This window comes from Penicillium nucicola (assembly GCF_028828085.1).
Source record: "Penicillium nucicola strain IBT 29836 chromosome Unknown utg000001l, whole genome shotgun sequence".
NCBI classification, from domain to species: Eukaryota; Fungi; Ascomycota; class Eurotiomycetes; order Eurotiales; family Aspergillaceae; genus Penicillium; species Penicillium nucicola.
The window spans coordinates 2,159,164-2,180,589 of NW_026643125.1; the positions used below are offsets into that span (position 1 = coordinate 2,159,164).

Sequence of the window (21,426 nt, forward strand, 5' to 3'; positions counted from 1 at the left end):
CCGAAAGACCCTTCAGAGCACCCACTTGTCGATCTCGGTCCCTTTATGTGGCACTAATAGGCTCCATGTCTTCTTGAATTATATAATTCAATGCTGACCGTGGCTCTGTGTGCCCTTCAATTTTGCTTCTTACTATCTCACATCCTCCTTACCCTGCTTCCCCATTGCATTCTCCAGACTTTAGGAGTTCTGCACAGAGTGACTTGACCTCCTCACCATATCTATTCAACTACTCTACTCACTACCGGGATTGAGCCAGTTACGAAAGACGTGAACTCACACTCGTTATTGATCTGTTCCGTGCGTTGATTATCCACTCCACCTGGTGGTTCTCCACTGCCTCAGAATTGTTTCATTTGATGCAGCTGAAGCGTTGAACACTAGGCTTGGTGCTTACATTTTGTACCTGTAGTGCTCCCATAGAATCCTAGAGCCGCAATTTTGTCCCTGGAGGGTAAAGGTGTCTCCGCTGGAGCTGAAGAATGCTTCTGACAAGTAGGCTCATTGTGGATTCCGCGGCCTCTTATACGAATGACCTTGACTTTCAACCACAAACACTGCAATCTGCCACTATATCTTATCCCTCGGGTTTCTCACTATTCACCCTGCTGTTGCTGCTTGCCTTCTACGCCCGACCCAAGCAGCTCGGTGGTCCGGTGCAGTCCTCGGGAATGCGTTCCAGCCTGGCCATGGGTGCGATAGAGCCGGTGTCGAGCGAAGAGAGGTTGTCAGCACTTCCCTGTATTCCCGACAGAAGTCGAGCCGCTTCTTCGCAACGCACCAGCAAAGCGTTACGGTCCAAAACTTTGTACCAACTGGCCTATCCTCCTGATTATGCGCGCCATAAGCGATTGAAACTTGGCTCCAAGCTCCTTCTGCAGCTGCAGCAGATATCTGGAACCCCTCGACTCCTGCCCATCTTAGATATCTTGCCGGCATCAATCCACATACTGAAAGCATTCCGCAAGTTCCTGGCCGTGTTTCCCGGTAAGCATGGATTGTGTCCCGACAATCTTATCATCGTGATGAACGAACGATACGACCGGGGGGTATCTACCATCTCGGGAAACCACTTAAGCTCGAAAGATGAAAATGAATACAAGCGCCATGTTGTGGCTACAATCTGTCAGCTGCTCCGAGGGTGTTCTCAGATGAAGGGACAGGCGAAAATTTGTTTGAAATCGGGAGCCGTCTGGGAAGGGACGCCTCTTCCGAGTGGATCTTACGAGTTCATCTCACATACGGACAACGGTGTGAAAGTGATGCGTTGGGTCTTGCGCAGCAGCAAGCATCGAAAGATGCCTGCAACTCTCGAACTGCAGCCTCGTGAAGACAATAAACGATTCACCTTCAGCTCTCTCGACCCCACGACCCGACGACATCCAGTCATCGCATCTATGACTTGCAACCAGCTTGAAGTGCAAGATCAGTACTGTTCCATTTTGGAAACCAGCACAGCTGTCATGACGCCAAGCTTGGGCAGGTCTATAATCCATGACGCATCTTACGGTAGGGACACATCAAAAGACCGGAATACGGTCACTCTCGATGATGGGCTTCGAACTTTGATCATCATTACCGGTATTTATGTAGCTTTCTGTGAAGGCTGGTTGCAAAATTTTAGCTAGGGGATGCGTTCCTGTACACTGCCCCCAATTCGACGACCCATGTTTCGCCCACTGCCTTGAGATGTAGGTCACCAGCGTCACCTAAATATTAAACTAGTTTTCTCGATACAGTAAAGCCGAAGTTAAAAGACAGTCATTCGATGTCCGGCCAATGTCGACAAACGCTGTACATCAGCGTGAGCGTGGAGCACACGGCGCGCCGAAGCAAAGTCTCTAGGCACGATCAAGCTTACAGGGGACTTTTCGAAGTAGCCAAACACCGCATAGCCTCCATGCTGAGAAAGCGGTTGAACTAGTACTTCATTTTCACCAGCTCGGGCGAACTCAAACCTGAAACAGTAGTCTCCCCCTCCCCCCTGCGATGAAATTCAGTAGTGGCTGATAACTTCAAACTAGAAATTTGATAGAATTCCTGATCCGGTGAAGAAGGGTGGGGTCAAGTTGAACTTGTCGAATCCTGTAGTGTGATGGTTCATAAGATTAACCGCAAAATTTAGTCAACGTGGATACCGGCCGTTTTGGAGACCCTATCGAAAATCGCGTCTTTCTCCTGCCACATAATCCTCCTCTTCCGCGGTACAGAAAATCAATCACCTGTGTAGGGGACAGCCTTGTGTCCTTGTGGGCGTCCAGGATGCGTCCACGATAAGCGGGCTGAGGTCGAGGCGATCCTTACCCCGGGGATCGAGGCATCCGGTTGTTTCTTCGGGTCAAAAGGCTGGCTCTAAGTATCCTGACAAATCCTCTTTGGGCTTTGGTAAAATTTACCGTGGTCATAATCTGCTGTTCCTTTGACTAAAGATATCTGTGCTCAGCATGTTGGCGACCGATTTGAGCTTATTACAGTGCCGCCAGTGAAGATCTGAAACAAGTATTGTAGGGGCTGTGGTCCGATGTTGAGCTACCCTTGCAAGGTGGCCATGGCAGCCATCCTAGGCCTCAATCAGACAAACCCGGTCATTAATTATATCATTCCTTGCAGGCACAAGGTGGGGATATTTTGAAGTGGACACAAGAGACAACAATCTTACAAATCAGCGTCAGGATGCTCATTCTGACATATATCATCAAAAAATACAAGTTCTAGAAGTGTTGAATCGTGCTACACAGGGACGCACATATTTTTTTTATCAAGAATGTAAAAGCTTGCATTTATAGGTTGTAGAGGATACCACTATGAGTACAGAATGACCTCCAGCATCAGTCGGCGAGGCTTCGGTGCAATATTGAACCGGTCCTCCATCTCAATATCCTCTCCTTTCATTTTTTACTCAACAATAAGGTAAACCCGCCTCGCATCACCGCATCAACTGCAAGATACAGCTCTTCCTATGCTAGATTTTGCCCAATACAGTTACGTCTTCGTTCTGCATACCAACTACCGTGCCAGCAGGTAATATGATGTTCTCTACCTGGAACGCCTCATTCACGATCCGCGGTAGCGTGGAGATGGTGGTAGGGTAGAGGCGGAATGTCTCCTTGATCACAGCGTTGATATACAGGCTGTTCCGGAGCGCGAGGGTGTCATACGGAGGAAGACTAAGGACCTCTTCACGTAGCCTGGTCTGGACCGCCGTATTCTCCGGGCACGATATAGCGTAAAGAAGATAAATTAGTATCGTTGATGTTGTCCCACTACCTGCAAATATGATCCCCATTGCCTCCTCGAGTAACTCATCCTTAGTCAATCTACTGCCCATGAATGAATCAACCTCGTTCAACAACAGCGCTAGCAGATTCTTCTCCGTGGATTCCGACCTGCTCGCAGTCATCCTAATGAGATGATCGACCATCTCGCGCGACAGAACTTGCCAGCACGCCAGTTGGCAGAAGACATTGCCCACGGGACCAGGAAACTTTCGTCCGAGCCAGGTTGAGCGCAACCACGGCATTATAGATGTAATCGGGAGCGTCATTGCACTATCATCGATCGCTTGCATGAGAATTCTTGTCTTGTCATCCTTAGCCTCGGCTGCTGACAAGTCCATAGAAAATGCAGCCTGACATATAACCTCTAGGCTATAACGGCTGCAGAGCTCAAAAGCATCGACCGTTCTAGTAGGCGAGTCTTCACCCCAAGGATCATCTTGGCAACCAGGTTTTTGCTTTTTTGCGGACCATTGGATTGAGGGTTGCGACTGATTGGAGAGAATAAGGTAGGGCGCTGAGTCGTCTTCTGGCTGAATGCTGGTTTAGATTCCTGTCTGGGTCAGCGTCCGAGCTAGCATGGCCGGCGAATGCAGTCGAGGGAATGGTTAAGCTAACATCATCTGAAAGATATTGTCGTGGCCGACGAACGTTGCCCCGGTATAGAACTGGGGGTTTTTCACAACTGATTTCGAATCAGTGTAGATGGGCCGGTGGTACTGATGATCTCCAATGGATACTTCGTTGGGTCCGACACGCACGATTGAGCCATATTTTTGATGAAGTTTATATAATTCCTGCAGGGGAGTGATATATCAGCTTATTTGGGTATGTCAGGCAGTGGAAAAGGCGGGCTTCTACCTGGGCACGTCGTCCTTTAACTGTTGCCGCAGAAATTGGAAGTGATGTTATGCCCGCCCAAAACGGGCCGGGGACATGTCTCAATGGACTTGCGAAGATTCTAACCACTGTCTTTCCACGTAGAGGATGATGATATATGCGAGGCCCTGCTGAGGGCTTCGTAACCCAGCCTTTTCGATGGTGAGACCCAGTGCCATATCAAACATGATTTAGATTTTGGTGCAGAGGTTGTGTCGCAGGAGTTACGTTGGAGATTAGCTCAAAGAGGCGCTACGGTCGATTTGAGATGACCATGTGGAGCCGAAAGGGACGAGTCCCAGACATGAATTTCCCCCACAGCTTCCCCAAATTTTGGGTCGATTAAAAAGTTGGTGCTGGGAAGTGGAGTTAAGTCGGAGACACCTCCGCTAGTGACATTGGCTCTGCCAGTATCTCGATTATTCGGCAACTATTTCGGCAGCTATCTCGGGTCCACAATGAGCTTTTTTCTGACTTCTTGTACTACTGGGATCAGCGATCCAGGTAAGGACAATGATTTCTGGGTGCAAGCAAGAAGGTATCCAGATTAATTCAGACTTTCGAATATTTCACTTCAAACTCAGAAACTTGGTAGGTGTTTCTCTCTTGGAAGGAAACGCATATTTCCTGCACAAGAAGTCTGGTCTCAGTTCAAATTGACTGAGAGAGCCCCATGTAGAGTTACTCAGAGGGGACTGGAGGAAGAACAATGAGAGCTGTCATATACAACGGGTGGATGTTGTTCATATTATGATCATCTGTCATCAAAATGGAAAGACGCATCCGATAGATAGAAGTGGCGTTATCTCAACTCCTACATTAAGATAGACCGAATTCACCTGCAATTTTCTTGAAACTTGTGGATAACGTGATCAAATTCATATTTGGTTTCATTTATGAGCTCTACATAGCTCACTTGTGACAGCCTGTCAAGTCCTACATTCTAGTTGCTTGTAGCTACATCATCATGCAATTCTTGGAAGAGCCAAATAGCTCTCATAGTCACCTCCCGAGTGGATAACATGCTGGCCAATGTTTTCGTCCTGAGGCTCGCTGGGAGCCAATGCCTCAACTTCCGGATAGGACATATCGTGGCCCGAAACCTTAAGCAACATTCCTTCGCCTTCTTCAAATACCATACCAATGGGTGCGATAGGAATCAATAGCTCCACAATTTCCCCAGGTGTGATGGCTTTTCGTGTCCGATGATCGTAAGAGGGAAGCTCTGCCTCGCTGCCTCGCGGCTGTAGACTTACTCTATGAGAGGCACGAAGCATACCCTGTGGGCCGAGATGCTTAGCCACGTTCACATTGGGCACTTTTGGCTGGGGTTGAGGCATGGGGCTCCAGTTCAAAGATTCAAGAGGTTCGCCTGATGCGGAGATCTTTCGAATCTGAACAATCACATCAAGATCATCGTGTGAAGGGCAAGACATAAAAAGCCTTACAAAAGGCCGTCCGCACAGCTCTGTGTACTGTGGGAATACCAACTTAAAATCCTAGTGGTAGTTAGTAGAAGATAGGCTTATATCAAGGAAGAGATGCCTTACCGATGAATCCGTCAAGGAATGTCCTTCATGGGAGACAGCCGCAGCATTCTTCGGATTCAAGGCAGCAAGAGACTTCGTGGCAGCATCCAAGAAAAATTTCTCGGTTCGAAGACTTGCGGGTGGCCACTGAGCCTCAGGCCGTTCAACAACCGTCTTCGCTGGGCTGTTCTCGTAGCCAAGCAGAGTCAATCGAACTCTGGGGGTATCTAGCTCCCAACCGTTTTGTATGCCCTTCGCATAGAAATCGAAGAAACGTTGAAGATCATTGTTCGCCTCGAGGGTATATAGGTCATGCCCTACAAAAGTTAGTTTATCTCCGCAAATGGAATCGCGGTAAATAAGGTACATTCTTGAGATGCGTGTACACGAAGCCACTTTCTGTCAGTGCTTGCAGCATTGAACCCTTCGAAAGATCCGATAGAATGAAGTCCCGTCCTATACGTGTTTAGGAATAAATCTAGAAACCCAAAGGAAAAAGCCCCAACTCACGAGTACGAAGCTGTAAAGTATACTGGTAGGTCACGAATATTCTTCGTGCAGACCCTTTTGCTCTCCCAGTATGAATCATAGAGCAGGTGATTCGAAAGCATATCAGTTGCGCTTTCGACTCTTCCTAAGCCTAGTATATAGTGAGCCATAGGCAGCAAGTGAGTGATAGACATTCTAACTTACCAGCAAACGAGTTTTGAATCAGGCTAGAGAAGAGAGGGCGGGGAATTCCACCTCTGCAGATCTGCTCTGAATAGAAGTCTGCCAGACCCTCCCACGGAGCGATGGCTTTGAGGGCGGGATGAACGAAGCGAGACGCAAAATTGGTTTGCGCTATGGAGAGCCAGGAGTTTCCACTGCCAAAAAAAAATTACTAACGCCACCGTAACCCAGTGATAAGTGGAACTTACGCCAGAACAACAGATCCGCTGCACCAGGGCTGTTCAGATGCCCAAGTAATGGTATCATATATATCCTCGGCCTCCTAGGGTGGTTGTTAAAAAGGCATCAAATGTGATGAGCTTGCGTGATTTTACCTGGAGGCCCCAAAAGACCACATCTCCTTCGGAGTAACCACACCCCCGAGCATCAACATCAACCACGGCATATCCCCTTTCAGCCCATTCCGCAGGGTTAGGGCCTTCAAAGGTCTCGTAGCCACTAAGACGTTGGAATGGAATACCCATCCGGTAGGGCCCCATGTTATCGTAAGTGGTCACGCCGGTATCCACCTTACCGTACGGACTATAAGGTATGATTACCGGGACCTTCCCGCCATTGGTGGGTCGGAACACGTCGGCATAAATCTTGATGCCGTCTCGCATGGGAATGGCACAGTCCTGCTCCCAAGTAACATCAACTGGAAATGCTTGAAAGCCAGGTTGCCTCACGTGACCTTTGGGAAGGCTGGTGACTTTTCCGGGATGGAATCCCTTGGACCTAAATCCGGGGTGTTGCTCTGGGTGAGGAAGTGACTTCCAAACAATCTCAACGGGTGTAGACATTTTGGCTGGGTAACGTGAGGAGAACTTGATTTTGAAATGATTCCCTCCTAAGGTTGGAAAAGTTCGGTATTTAAGTAGCTTTCACGACGGACCTAAACTTGGAAGTGATCGATCATCAACATACTATAATGTAGCTGGCTAACTTGCCCTCCGCTGGCCCCGTATCTTACTCAGCGGAAGCTCGCTCAGAATGTTCCGTGCGTACGGGCTACTTAGCTCAGCGGGGCCCTATACCGTAATTCCTAGCCGATCCGGTCACCCAGCATCCGGTCACCCAGCATCCGGTCACCCCAAAACACCATACTAAATGCAATATTTCATAACTTCATACTTCAACGCTTAAGGCTAATTGTATATCTTAGAGTATCTCGGGGTTAAATATATCGTGCTAAATATTTTTATAAGCTCGAGAAAAGTTTATAAGCTCGAGAAAAGTTTATAAGCTCGAGAAAAGTTTTGGGTCGTGAAAATGTAGATATACATAACTACATCGCTCGATCGGAGCGATTTTTGGTAATGTAAGTATAGTGAAATAAGGCGTATAGGAAGGGGTGGCAGATGCGCGACTCCAAACTATTGAAATGCACTTTAATACTTCGACTAAAGAGTCGTCGCACTACATCGATTAGTCTTATGTCCTGTCCTACCTCCCACCCCAATACACCTTGGAGAAGCCCTCTTGCGTGGTAAATTTGCTTGTTGCGCCGATTCCCGCGCCTCATGCGACACTACCTAGCTATCTTTTACTGGCGGTTCTGGCTACCGAGCTAGCTGTAGCCCTTCTGCAATATATATGCCTCCTTCGTGAGCTATTTGCCGAATTGAGCGTGAACGTTTCTGGCGTTCCGTCTTATCCGTGCAGCGTAGGCTTACCAGACATTCTGGTTCGTGGTCGGCAAAGTGCCCCAACATGCCGAAATTGCGCATATTATCCTTGCTTCAACTTAGCCCAAACTAATTTGTTTCGCAGCAAGAACGCTAAATCGATCTAATATACGCTATGTTTATTCCGAAAGCCATATTGTGGTGATCCAGTGTCCCTTTCTCTGACCCTGCGCAAAAGCACTGCTCCCCGTTGGATCATGGTTGTCGCTGTTGAATCCCAATTTCTGGAATATCCCCGTTATCAACATTGGACCGCGGCTCTCATAGGCATAGCGATACGCTAAAATACGTGCCTATGCTCTACAGGCTTTACTTCCATCCTTTAAGGGAATTTCCGGGTCCACGAGAGGCTTGTGCACCTGACAAGGAATCTACTAAGAGAGTAAGAAAATATTCCCGGAGGTGTTTGAGCGACTGCACCGCAAATATAGTTCGTCCGATTTCGCTCGCTCCCCTGAACTGTCGATAAACACTGATTACAAAATAGGAACAAAGGCGCTTCGAATTGCGCCAAATGAACTTCACATTACCGATATCCAGTCCTACAAAGTGTTTTACCATCAGGCCAAGCGTTTCCCAAAGCATGCACCATTCTACGACGGGTTCAACCACCCACACCCTCTTTGCCGAAACTGATACCCAATATAAAGTGCAAAGAGGCTTGCTGGACCCTATGTTCTCGCGCTAAGATGTTTTCAAATCGGAGCCTGTCATGCGAAAGAAACTGTCGTCGTTACTGGAGAAGATTGATCGACTTTTCCCTTAAGGTCCTATCAGCGTTTATGACTCTGACTATGCTACCCGTAAAACCGGTACCACATGAATTTAACGTGCATGCTGAGCAGTTGGAATTGATGATATCATCTTACCAAACCCCTTATCTCTTGGGCTGTGGGCTCCGCTTACATAAGTCGCAACAAGGCGTACGGGACTTGTTCGCTCGGCTCTCCTCCCTTTGTTTGTCCACATCCCGATGCAACCACGACATGATACCCACTAAGCCCCACTTCTATTGAAGCGATTAAATTATTCAGCAATGTAATACAGTCACTAATCATACCTTGATTGAGTGCCCGATTTCCCAGGAGGAGAATAGTTAGATGAGAAACGCTCTGTCCGACTGCGGAGTCGCTCTTCAAAGCGAGAAGCTTCTAGCGCAGCTAGAGACCCGCGTGATTGTGGCCGAATTCATAATACGGGTAGATCTTTCCAAATAATTCCAAACAACCGAGCCGATGACTCTCGGTGTGGAAGAGGGCGACGAAAAAAAATGACACCTAAAAACAGTGTGACGGAAAGAGAAGGATAGCGCCCGTCAGGAGTGCAGTGCTAGGGCCACTGTACTCACTCGATGCGAGCGAACACAAGAGCAGCAGCCGACAGCCATATGGCTTCGTAAGGAGAGAACTTTGAGGACAGCGTTGAGTATCGTGGGTGAAGGAGGGGGGCGAAAGCGAAGTTTCGTTTAAGTTCCTTGCTTTTTCGTGCTTATGGAGGGAACAATATTCTGCAACGGCCACTCAAGGGGCTCGCTAGGCGAGCCATATCAACGGCTGTTCAGTGTGGGCTGGCAACCACCTTGAAGCTGTCGGCAGGCCTGACAGCACTCCCGCACAGCATAAATATAGTAGTGAGCTACATCAGGCCAACGTAATCATCATCATCACTAACCCGAATATATTCCAGATCATCTTTTGCATCAATGAGCGGGAGTAAGTTACCGCAACAAGTTCGCCCTACATGTAGAGTACCCGATGTCATTTTTTGCCTCTTGCTTCTTTGTTCTTCAATGACAATATTTTCGAAGGCTCTCCACTGCAAAGTCATTGTGTGCGAGACATTCGTCCACAGCTGAAAATCAATATTGAGAATTGTTGGTCTTTACTTGGCAAAGCGCCCCCACCTGCCGATGCCACCTAACGTGATGGGGGAGTCTAATCAATTCAGAATCAAGCCCAATCCTGCCGGTCATATTTACTGTATTTACCCCAAGGTTATTATCCTCTTATCCTTCTTCAGAGCTTTCATCTCGTTCAGTCACAGGCTATATCTTCAATGGATATCAAAACTTGGATGTCCCTAGCTACAATATGCGGGAAGTCATACTAGCGTCGATCCTTTTGCTGAATTAACTCCGCGCCCTTTATGGAAAGCGTTGTGATTCTTTGAAACAATTTTCCGGGCCTCAGGAGGCCGCTCAGTCTGATAAGTGGCTTTGCCAAGAGAGCAAGAAACGGTTTCCCGAGGAGGAGTTTGAACGACTGCACCGCGAATATGGTTCGCCCAATTGTGTCTGATTTCCCTGACCACTGGGTCTGACTGAATAATATAGGAACCAAGGCCCTTCGCATCGCACCGAATGAACTGCATATTACCGACGTTGAAATATACAAGGTCATCTACCATCAATCCAAGCCTTTCTTGAAGCTTGCACCATTCTATGATGGATTCAACACCCCTCACACTCTATATTCCGAGACAGATCCTCAGCTACATAAAGCGCGACGGCGGTTGTTGAATCCAATGTTCTCACGCCAAGGAGTTTTTAAATTGAAGTCAGTAATGCAAAAAAAAACTATCTCTGTTGCTCGAGAAGATTGACCGGCTTTGCCTGCGGGGCCCTATTAAAGTCTATGATGCCTTCCGGTAAGAGGCCCACCCACATGAATCGAAATAATTGATATGTCAATTCATTTTTCCTTCAGCCGCTAATGAAACATCGGTGTGTAGAGTGATGACGACCGAAATCATCATGAAATTCGCATTTGCGAAGTCAGCCGAAATGATCAATGATCAAACAGACTCTTTTGAATCGTGGTTCTTGCGAGGCTTTGACATTGCAGCGCAAAGTATATAAGAAATGCAGTACCGCCCTCTGCTACGAAAGCTGTCCAAGAAAATGCCCCGAAATTTGCTCAAAGAGTTGAACCCCAAGATTGCAAAAATTCTGGATATTCAAGAAGTATGCCATTGGCATGTTTATGTTTGCTCTCTTTTCTAAAAATTTCATATGTGATGAATCTTTTTCATCATAATGATTGCTGATCAAACTACTTTGCAGTACGCGGCATCATGTATGAGGCACCGGCAGACCCATGGAAATAACACGAGCCATCCTGCTATTTTTGAGAGCTTGGATTCATTGTCTTGACGAGGACAAAGTGACAGTGGCGATGGATATCCTTATCGCAGGGGCCGACACCACTGCATCGACATTGACAACGGGGCTAGTTCATATCCTCAGGGATCGGACTGTGTATGCTAAACTCCAGGATGCAATCAAAACTATATTGTAGAATCCGATTGGGGAATTTTCGCTTCAAGATCTCGAGAAATGTGCCTATTTGGTAAGTCTGGATCGGATAGCTTTACGTATTGTCTTAAGAGGAACCTTTTTGACTAAACGCACTTAGTCTCACTTTACAGCACGCAGGTATGAAAGAATGCATTCGACTTAGCATGGCAGTCACTGGGCGCCTTCCTCGTGTGGTGCCTGAGGGGCCACCTTTCATTGTGGAGGATAAATTGGTCCCCCCAGGCGTACGCTTCTCTATCTCTAACAAGCTAATCTAAGACTAACCTTGTGTTTTCAACTTAGACCGTTGTATCAATGTTGGCGTACACCATGCATACAAGTGAGGATGCTTGGGGTCCCGATGCAAGAAAGTTCAACCCTGAAAGATGCATCGGCCCAAGCGCGAGTAGTCTTGAGCAGTGGATGTGCACTTTCTCCAAAGGATCACGCATGTGCATTGGCCAGAAGTAAGAATTATTTCTAAGAAAATTAACTTGACTGTCACCAATGCTAACCCATTTCGATTCTGCAAACAGCTTCGCTCTTGCGGAGATCACCCTCACTTTGGGTTACATCATATCTCGATACAGCTTATCATTTACTGAGACGTCTCAGAAGTCGATCACAAGAGATATTTTTATATTGATGTACCCCAGTGGTGTTGAAGTGAAGTTTGTGAGAAAGTGACCTCGTTAAGTTGGCTAGTCTATCGAATAGTCCGAGTCACAGCGATACATACAAGTTTTCAAACGTCAGCCTGAACCATGAATAGACTAAAATTGAGCAAGAGTAATACTACGGAGATTGGCATTCTATAGGGACGTTGTGAGCGAAAGGCCATGAGACCCATTAGGCCCCCTCATGCTTTAATCTATGCGTTCCTGTCTCCCCGGAAACCCATCTGTCGTCGACTTTAGACCTCAGCCATGAACCTGACTTTTTTTTTCCCATAGCTCCGTCCCACCGAGACTTTCCTAGAGAAAATCTAGTAGAATCCTCGTAGAGTCCTGGGAATGTTCGATAATCATAAAATTAATCTCGGGCAAACAGTACCGCACATGACTACTATCCGTAGCTCTTGTTTCGTGGCTAAAGTGCACTCCGATTTCCGCTCTTGAAGGGCCTTGGAGTTATGATCAAGTGAATGGTGGTCAATTATGTCATTTTAATCCAGATTTGGCCGTCTGCGAGACCGCACAGGTCGCTCGAATGAATTGATATTTAGCATTTCTAGTTTCAGTAGCCATGGGCTTAGAGTAGTTTGGAAACAGGTCACGTCCCTGTCTTCTCGTTTGAATTTTCTTGGAATCATCTCAATAGAGCCACCTGATTACAACGCCTCTGTGAAGGCAATAAGGCACAATAGACCGTTCATAAAGTCAGGATATAAGCTAACGTACCTCCCGCCCGACCGAGTCGCCTACCACTATCTAGAAATTTTGAAATCGATTATCTCCACAAAATTAACTTCTTCGACTATATGAACATCCAAGTTGATTTCCAATAAACTCGGAACTCACGATATATATCTCAGAATAGATAGTCAAACATGCGCTTGAATGCAATATGAAGTCGTGCCGCTCATAGGATGTGTTCGATCGCGCTCCCGCGAGGGTGGTGTGGATCTGCTGATTGAGATATGATGACGTCAGACCACATCCGCACTAACGTAATTCACAACCGAGCGGCCACCACAACCGAGTGGCCACCCCACCAAAAAACGTGTCACAGAATCAGACCTTTCTTGTTTAATCACCCATTATGCCACCAATTCGTACTCAATCTGCTCAAAAACGTACAGAGCAAGAGGGTAGGATCTTACTAGCTATTAAGGCTATTAAGAAGCAAGAAATTGTCTCAATTCAAGAGGCAGCAAACCGATTTGATGTGCCTCGTACGACTCTCCGCCGCCGTATTGCTGGCCACGTTTCTCGCGATGAATCACGCGCCAATGGTCTGAAATTGACAGAGATTGAAGAGGATTCACTTGAAAAATGGATTATCTCTTTGGATTCACGTGGAGCAGCCCCTCGACCGTCAACTGTACGAGAAATAGCCAATATACTACTGGCGGCGCGTGGATCTATACCCCCTGTTACGGTCGGCGAAAACTGGGTTTCAAACTTTATAAAAAGGCATCCTACACTTACGTCTCGTTTCTCGAGACGTTACGACTATCAGCGAGCCAAATGCGAAGATCCTAGGGTTATGTCTCAGTGGTTTTCTCTCGTCCAAAAGACTATCCTTCAATATGGTATCGATTCCGCTGATATCTATAACTTTGACGAGACTGGTTTTGCAATGGGCTTAATTGCGACCGCAAAAGTTGTCACGAGAAACGAATACTATGGCCGCTGATCGCTTTTACAACCCGGAAATCGCGCGTGGGTTACTACAATTGAATGTATAAGTGCGTTAGGGTGGGCGCTTCCTCCGTGTGTGATCTTTAAGGGCAAAGTCTTTATCGAATCTTGGTTCGATGGCCTTCCGGATGATTGGAGACTTGAAGTTAGTACGAATGGATGGACGTCTGATGCAATTGGCCTTCGGTGGCTTGAAAAGCTCTTTATTCCGTCTACTTCGTTACGTACGAAGGGGAGGTATAGACTGTTGATACTTGACGGCCACGGTAGTCATTTAACACCACAATTCGACAAAATTTGCAAGGAAAACAATATTGTCGCAATTTGTATGCCTCCGCATTCATCTCACCTTTTACAGCCTCTCGATATTGGCTGTTTTGCGGTGTTAAAACAGGTATACGCCGAGCTTGTTGAGTCGAAAATGCGTGCCGGAGTCGATCATATTGATAAACTAGACTTCCTCGAAGCCTACTCGACCGCTCGAATCACGGCGTTTAAATCGGAGACTATTAAGAATAGCTTCGGTGCTACCGGTTTAGTGCCTTATAACCCTGATCGGGTTATCTCAAAGCTCAATATCTGCATTCGTACGCCTACCCCCCCCCCTCAAGCCGAGGGAGCGAGTGGGAGCCAAAAACGCCCTCAAATTACGTCCAATTACAAAAACAAGCTTCTTCGATAAAAGCCTTATTAAAACAGCGCTCAAAAAGCCCCCCGAGCCCGCTAAATTCTGCGATAAATCAGGTTTTAAAAGCCTGTCAAATCACAATGCATTCGGCAGCTATTCTTGAGAAGGAAGTTAGTGATTTACGCGCTGCAAACGAGAAGAAGAGGCAAAAAAAGGCTAGATCTACAAGGCAGATACTTTACGAAGGTGGCCTTACAGTGAAAGAGGCATCAGACCTGATATCCCAGCCTATACAGGCTAATTCAGCGCCAGTATTAGGTGAGGTAAACCAGGGTTTTTTACCTTCATTACCACGTACGAGAGCCCCACCGAGATGCTCAGATTGTGGAATCCTAGGTCATAAGAGAACTGCATGTAATAAGGGATCTCGCGTATAGTTTAATGAATTTATTAGCGTTTTGGTTGAGATAGATGCATTAATAATGATGCGTTTTTGGTGGGGTGGCCACTCGGTTGTGGTGGCCGCTCGGTTGTGAATTACGTTACGTCTTGAAGGTTTAGGCGGTGTAAAGAGCATTCACATTTGGCCTGACCCGGGGAGATCTGTCCTCGTAAGTACAAAGATTTCCTCCATGCGAAGCGACAATGGACACTCCTGCAATAAGCCGCAGTCGCTCACAGGGTAATTCCCAACGTTCTACTACTGCATGCCTGAGGTGTAGGAATCAAAAGGTGATTTGTGACTCCCCGTCTTCCGCGAAACCACGTCCCTTACTAAAACACAATAACTGCTAGCTCAAGTGTAGCCGTGATCGCACTGTATGCGCCCGATGCAAGAGACTTCATGCTACATGTATCTATCCGGAACCTCCAAATCGACGGACAACGAGAGATCAGCAGAGCTCCCAGCATACGCGCAGAACGGCTGCCCGCAGCCGAGAGCAAGCTACTGGTGGATCCCCTGTCATTCACAACAATTCTGGCCATGATTCACCAATTCAAGATGGCCCAACCCCTGGTAGACATACATTTATCGCCATGTCAGGCTGTCCAACTAACAATCTGGTAGCCTCTAGCTATACGGAAAGCAGTAAGAATCATGCCTCCTTTCCTAATGGTGACCGATCAGGAGACGAAGCTAGAAGCTTAAGCGGAGCAAGTCCAATTTTGTCTGATGTATGTCCAGGGGCATTCGATGTCACAAAATGTGCTATATGCATGATTTTGAATAATAAACTGACCATTCATGCTCAAGACATACCCGAATCACTTACGCAATATGATCTCTAACACTACAGTGTTGCCTCGTGACTCTGACCAACCCGCTTTGCCATCAATAGCCATCGGTCTGCCATTGCTTGAGATTTATTTTACTCGGATATACAATGCACCACTGCTGTTCTACAAACCCGCTATTTTCCAACAATATCTAGAGGGAAAAGTTCACGCGGTCTTACTCAAGGCCATCTTTGCGCTGGCTGCACTGTATGTTATCTGCCTTTTTGCGGGGCTACTAAGCTAACAATTGTTCAAAGGTTTCTTCACCCACAAAACGAATCCAGCAAAACGTATGTACAGCAACCATATGAGTTGAAGCTTTTAAGTGCATATCAATCAAACGGTCTGCCGTGGGCCAATTTCGCCACAAAAGAGGCAATGCACTTGGTCTTGGAGAATCCATCTCTCATGGTTGTTCAAGCGCTTGAATGCCTACAGCTTTACTGGTTTAGCACTGGGGAGCCTAGGAAAGGCAGCTTATGTCTTGGTAAGCCTTGAGCCCCGAGGATGGTCCTTCGTCATAGCCTAGATTCTATTTCCTATGAAAGGAATCTCTAGTTGACGTGTTAATAGCAATGGCTTATCGCTCCTGCCATCTTCTTGGGTACAGTAACAAGATGATTGGCGATTACAAACAATCTGATACATCATTGGAATCAGAACTTGGCCGACGATGCTTCTGGGCTTGCTGGATATCCACATCCATAATCATGGAACCAGAACCGTACATCAGGTCAGCTTGGGAAGAGGTTGCCATGTTACCACTTCCTAATGCTATATCACATACACCATCCATAAGCCTAACGGAGAAGATGGACCAGAATTGGTGTTCAATTCTTGTTGAATCTCCCAACTTAAACCACATCCCGCTCACGGCATCAGCATTCTTAGCAAAGATGGTGGGTGTCTGGTAAGAAGACGATCTACCTACAATAGCTCTTCAAGTACTGAGAATGATTCATTTACATTTCATAGGGTCAAGGTCCAACTTTTTGTTTCTGACTACACTTTCTCAACAACAGCCCAAAATCTCGATAATGCACGAAGACTATCGCGCTTGGCAACCGCGCTCTTTGAAGACGCAATTTCTACAAGGGACCAAGGTTGTAGAGTCGATGTAGCCTGTGAAAGCAACCTTCTAATCCTTGTCCATGACACCCTTTACCATCAATGCCAAATTACCTTGCACTCGATGGTCGTCCCGTTGTTTTCTCGTATGCCCACTGATCCCGCAATCAGTCCTCAAATTCGAAAGAAAAGCGCTGAAATTGTCATACATCATGCGGATTTATTTGAAGACCTATTGGCTCCTTACTTTAGGGGCCAAAACGATGTCACATGCATACCTCCTCTGGTTGGTTATGGTGCTTTCGTTATAGGTACATTGTTCTTGGCGATTACGATCTCCTGTCGAGGCGAAGAATATGATGAAACGCCTGTCGAAGCGCACACAACAAATCGCAGATTGGCTACTGTTGAATCTATTTTGCATTTATTGGATGCTCTTCGAGTTTATTGGAGACCCCTGCAACACCCAGTAAGTATACTTTACTGAACTCGCTGCGCTTTACTCACTATTTAATCTAGTGGGAAAAGCTCCATGCCGCCCTGCAGGCCGTTTTGCGGGTTGATATCTCTACAAATAGAAAGCTATCCCGATGTGCCGCGGCCCCAGAAAACACTCTTTCCGCCACGGGTGATACAAGAGCCTTGGAGGGTAGCTCCGTCGAACCTACTCGCCCTTTAAATTCAGCCCATGGATATTTTGTCACTGCCCGGCAGCCCACAGTTCGTGACAGCCATGGCCAATCAACATATTCCTCTCACGAACAACCATGCCCCTGGGTGATAGACGCACCAGAAGCCCATATTTTGCCGCAAGACACATTTGTATCCAGAGGTAACGGGCACGACTCGCAGCAACAGGCTACAATGGGATCTCAAGGCATATCAACGTCACTTCCCAGTGCTTTGCAAGATGATAGCTGGTATAATTTACCCTTTGCGGAAGTGGGTGTCGAGTTTGCTGGACTTGAGCCTTCTACCCTCTTTCAGCAAGGGTGGGGAATATTTGGCTAAGCAATTCTGCCCATTCTGCCCATCCTACCAACGTGTTCAATACATGATTGATTCCAGTGCTTGGTCCACCAAAACCGTCATTTCATGGGCCGTACGGAACCAAAGAATCTCGCTTTTTAACGGTTCCCGGCCGATTTGAACACGCGAAACACCATAGTAAATGCGATATTCTACGACTTGATTTTTCAAGACTCAAGGCTTAGCATTAGGTCTAAGTCTATCCTATCACTAGATATGCCTCGCTCAAGACATTTATCAGGTTAACAAGAATTTTTAAGGCTTCACACTCTTGAGATATATATCGGCGTACTAGACCAATGTGAAGGGCTGAAGCCAAATTGATTTAATACTGACTTAGCCAACATTCTGTTTACCAAAAGCTTGGAGAAGAGAATGAAATGGAACAAGCGGAACAGCGGGTCTAACCCGTCACAACCAGAGCGTATTCTTGGTAATGCGAGTAAATGATAATTTTTTGTGTACCTTACTTATGCCATGCTATTTTTCATGCTCAGAATGCTATACTATATAATACCGAAGAAAACTACTTTCTCATTGTTGATAGTACTGTGACCGAAGAAATTACATTTTTTGGTATGACAGTATGACGCTCTGGGGTGTCTAGGACAGCTGGGTGTCTGGGGCCGGGAATTACCTTATGAGACATTTAGTTAATGTACTCCACGGCCGAGCTGTCCACCTATATCGCATAGAGAATGGCCATTTTCCGAAACTGATATCTCAACAACAACCAAGGACTTCATGTGTTCTATTTTCAGACGACATCTTGAAACTGGCCCCATTCTATTAGTCAGGTACCCAATACCAGTCAATACCTCAAAATCCTCGAACCGACACATTCTTCCACTGGTTTTGTATAGAAATTTGGACGTATTCGGGCGTAGAGCATCATCGTACCACATTATAGGAGACCTCGACGATCTCAACAAATTTTCACAATCTTCAATTCATCACCTGTTGAAATGGATAGCCCGAGTGATCTGTGGGACGCTGAATTTTTGGCTCAATATTTTTAACTGATGAGACCAATTGAAACTGGATGGAATATCGCAATCTCGAATATGAGAATGTGGAGCAGTTACTTACGGCTGCCTCCTATTCGTCTTCTTCGTCCCCCGCCTTTCTTTATGTTTTGTAAGTGATTACGGGGTTCCGAGACAGTACTTCCATGTCGATCTCGAGTATCCTATGGGTCCTCTAAGACACGGAGGAATTATTCCCATCGACATATCAACAATGGACCAACTCTGCAGAGGCGTATTTAACATATCCTCTGCGTACCACTCATTTTATCAACAATCAATCAATCGCATATTTCTGATGGTTCCGGTAGTTCTCATTCGCCAACAAATTTACTAGTTCGTACGTTTTTAGCTGGTTCTGACAAAATGTTATCCGAAGATTCGGGGGCATTCAGCCCATGCCGGGGTCGGAGTCGGAGTCGGAGTCGGAGTCGGAGTCGGAGTCGGAGTCGGTCCACCGAACAGTACCGTGACCGTTTTCATCTGATGATTTCATACCGAATTTCGACCCTCCCGCTGTCTGTTAAATTGAGCTAGTTTTCTCTCTTTTATTTTTTTCTCTTGTCTTCTGCCAGACTCACTTGCGAAGCACGAGCAACATACCAAAATGTCCAGTCAATTTCGAGACATCAAGACGGTCGACTCCACGAACCACTCGTATACTTTTGAGCAAAATGTTTCCGTGCCGCTGAGCAACGGTAGTGTCTTACGCTGCAATGTGTACAAACCGAAGGCTGCTTCGGCAGAGAACCCATTTCCCGTGATTCTCACATATGGCCCATATGGCAAAGATGTTTCCTATCTGCAGTGAGTGGCTCAAACATATTCGTAGGTTCTAACCCCGCTAAGTTCTCTCAAACACAAGGTTCAACCCAAAGAGTTTCGCAGAAGTCGACCCAGCTCATCAAACAGAGCACTCTGCATGGGAGACTCCAACACCTCAGTACTGGACCGATCATGGTTACATTGTAATCCGAGCGGATGAGATTGGTATCGGTCAATCGCCTGGTGTGCTGCACGTCACTTCCGCAGCCACAATCGATGGAATGTGCGATTTAATTGAGTGGGCCGCACAGCAGCCTTGGTGCACTGGAAAGGTGGGCCTACTCGGCGTCAGCTACTATGCTGGCACGCAATGGCAGGCTGCAGCACGTCAGCCTAAAGGTCTGACGGCGATTGTTCCTTGGGAAGGATTCTCCGATCCGTACAGTGAATCATTGCGACATGGTGGAATCCTCTCAAACAAATTTCTTGACATGTGGTTCAATCGCCAAGTCGGACCGAACCAATTCGGGCTCCCTGGCCGAGCAGCGCGCAACTGGGGGCCTGATACAGTTGATGGTGATCTCTCCACAGATGACTTACGTGCAAACCGACATAAGGTCGATCGAAATGAGCTGCGATTCCGAGATAGTGAGGAGCAAGCAGCCGTCAATATTAACTTACAAGACGTCAATGTTCCTGTTCTGAGCGTGGCTAATCTTGGTGGGCTGTTACTACATCTACGAGGAAATGTCCTGGGATACCTCTGGGCGGGATCGGAATTTAAGTATCTCCGCTTCATCGTGGGGCGGCACGACTTACCATTCTACTATCCCGAGGAAGTAGAGGTACAGCGGAGCTTTCTCGATGCTTGGCTAAAGGGACAGGATCGAGAGGGGTGGACCAAGAAGGGGTCTATGCCTCCTGTTGATCTTATCCTACGCAAGGGGAACGTGGGATATAATGACCCTATCGCAGAGAAGCGCTACCTTCGCCGCAAGGAAAACGAATGGCCATTGGCCAGGACACAATATACCTCCCTTTTCCTAACCGCAGATAGGGGGCTTCAATTCGAAAAGCCATCCCTGCCATTTCCCAAAAAGGTTAGTTATCGGGCTCTTGGGAACCAGCAAGACCTTTCCAGCATTGTGACATTCCGTTCAATGGCATTTGAACATGAAACCGAGATCACTGGCCATATTGTGGTCCACCTCAATGTTTCTGTCAGTAGAGATAGGTATGGAACCACGCCCTCTGACATCGACTTGTTCATTTCTCTGCGTCATCTGTCGCATTCTGGCGAAGAGATCTGTTACACGGGCACCGCCGGGGAGCCTGTTCCAGTGACCAAGGGATGGCTTCGTGTGTCTCTGCGAAAGACAAATCCTCAGCATCCGCGCCACCGCCCCTGGCTGCCTTACCGTGACTATTACTCCACCGATGTTCTACCTGTCATTCCAAGCGAGGTATATCCCGTCGATGTGGAAATTTGGCCGACGAGTGTGGTTGTCGAAGAAGGTGGTCGGTTGGTTTTGGAAGTGAGCTCGGAAGACACCGCAGGGACTGGATTCTTTGGCCATGACGACCCCACTGACAGGTACGCTTCCAAATACAAAAAATGGGTGTTTGCTTTTCTAACCGTTCTACAGGTCGGAGGCTGTTTTCAAGGGTCAAAATCATATTAACTTCGGTCCTGACTACACCAACTACGTCACACTTCCCATCATTCCCAGTGAATGATTGATCCCTATTACGGTCCACAGATAGCTCTTGTTGATGCCAAATACTTAAGGCATTAACATACTATTTAGACAGCTCTCTCGCCCTCTCTCCTTCCCTTCCTCATGCTTAGTTTTTTCGTGAAATGCTATTACATTGGTTGATCTTCTTCGTCTC

General features: G+C 46.9%; 4 protein-coding genes across 4 annotated transcripts; 2 read left to right on the plus strand and 2 right to left on the minus strand.

Moving 5' to 3' along the window:
* Positions 1-482: 482 nt before the first annotated feature.
* On the plus strand, positions 483-1,628 carry N7511_000825 (uncharacterized protein; the record flags this gene model as incomplete). Its single annotated transcript, XM_057123250.1, has 1 exon — positions 483-1,628. One exon carries the CDS (start codon positions 483-485, stop codon positions 1,626-1,628), a length of 1,146 nt encoding a protein of 381 aa, XP_056988983.1.
* Positions 1,629-2,962: 1,334 nt separating this feature from the next.
* On the minus strand, positions 2,963-4,342 carry N7511_000826 (uncharacterized protein; the record flags this gene model as incomplete). Its single annotated transcript, XM_057123251.1, has 2 exons — positions 2,963-3,815; positions 4,242-4,342. The coding sequence occupies 2 exons, from the start codon at positions 4,340-4,342 to the stop codon at positions 2,963-2,965; spliced, it is 954 nt and encodes a 317-aa protein (XP_056988984.1).
* Positions 4,343-5,119: 777 nt separating this feature from the next.
* Positions 5,120-7,197, minus strand: N7511_000827 (uncharacterized protein; the record flags this gene model as incomplete). Its single annotated transcript, XM_057123252.1, has 8 exons — positions 5,120-5,548; positions 5,603-5,653; positions 5,705-6,000; positions 6,051-6,139; positions 6,194-6,323; positions 6,377-6,549; positions 6,604-6,677; positions 6,730-7,197. The coding sequence occupies 8 exons, from the start codon at positions 7,195-7,197 to the stop codon at positions 5,120-5,122; spliced, it is 1,710 nt and encodes a 569-aa protein (XP_056988985.1).
* A 12,178-nt stretch (positions 7,198-19,375) lies between these two features.
* N7511_000828 (CocE/NonD family hydrolase) lies at positions 19,376-21,270 on the plus strand (the record flags this gene model as incomplete). The annotated part of the gene is made up of 3 exons (XM_057123253.1): positions 19,376-19,575; positions 19,634-21,127; positions 21,180-21,270. 3 exons carry the CDS (start codon positions 19,376-19,378, stop codon positions 21,268-21,270), a joined length of 1,785 nt encoding a protein of 594 aa, XP_056988986.1.
* Positions 21,271-21,426: the final 156 nt, after the last annotated feature.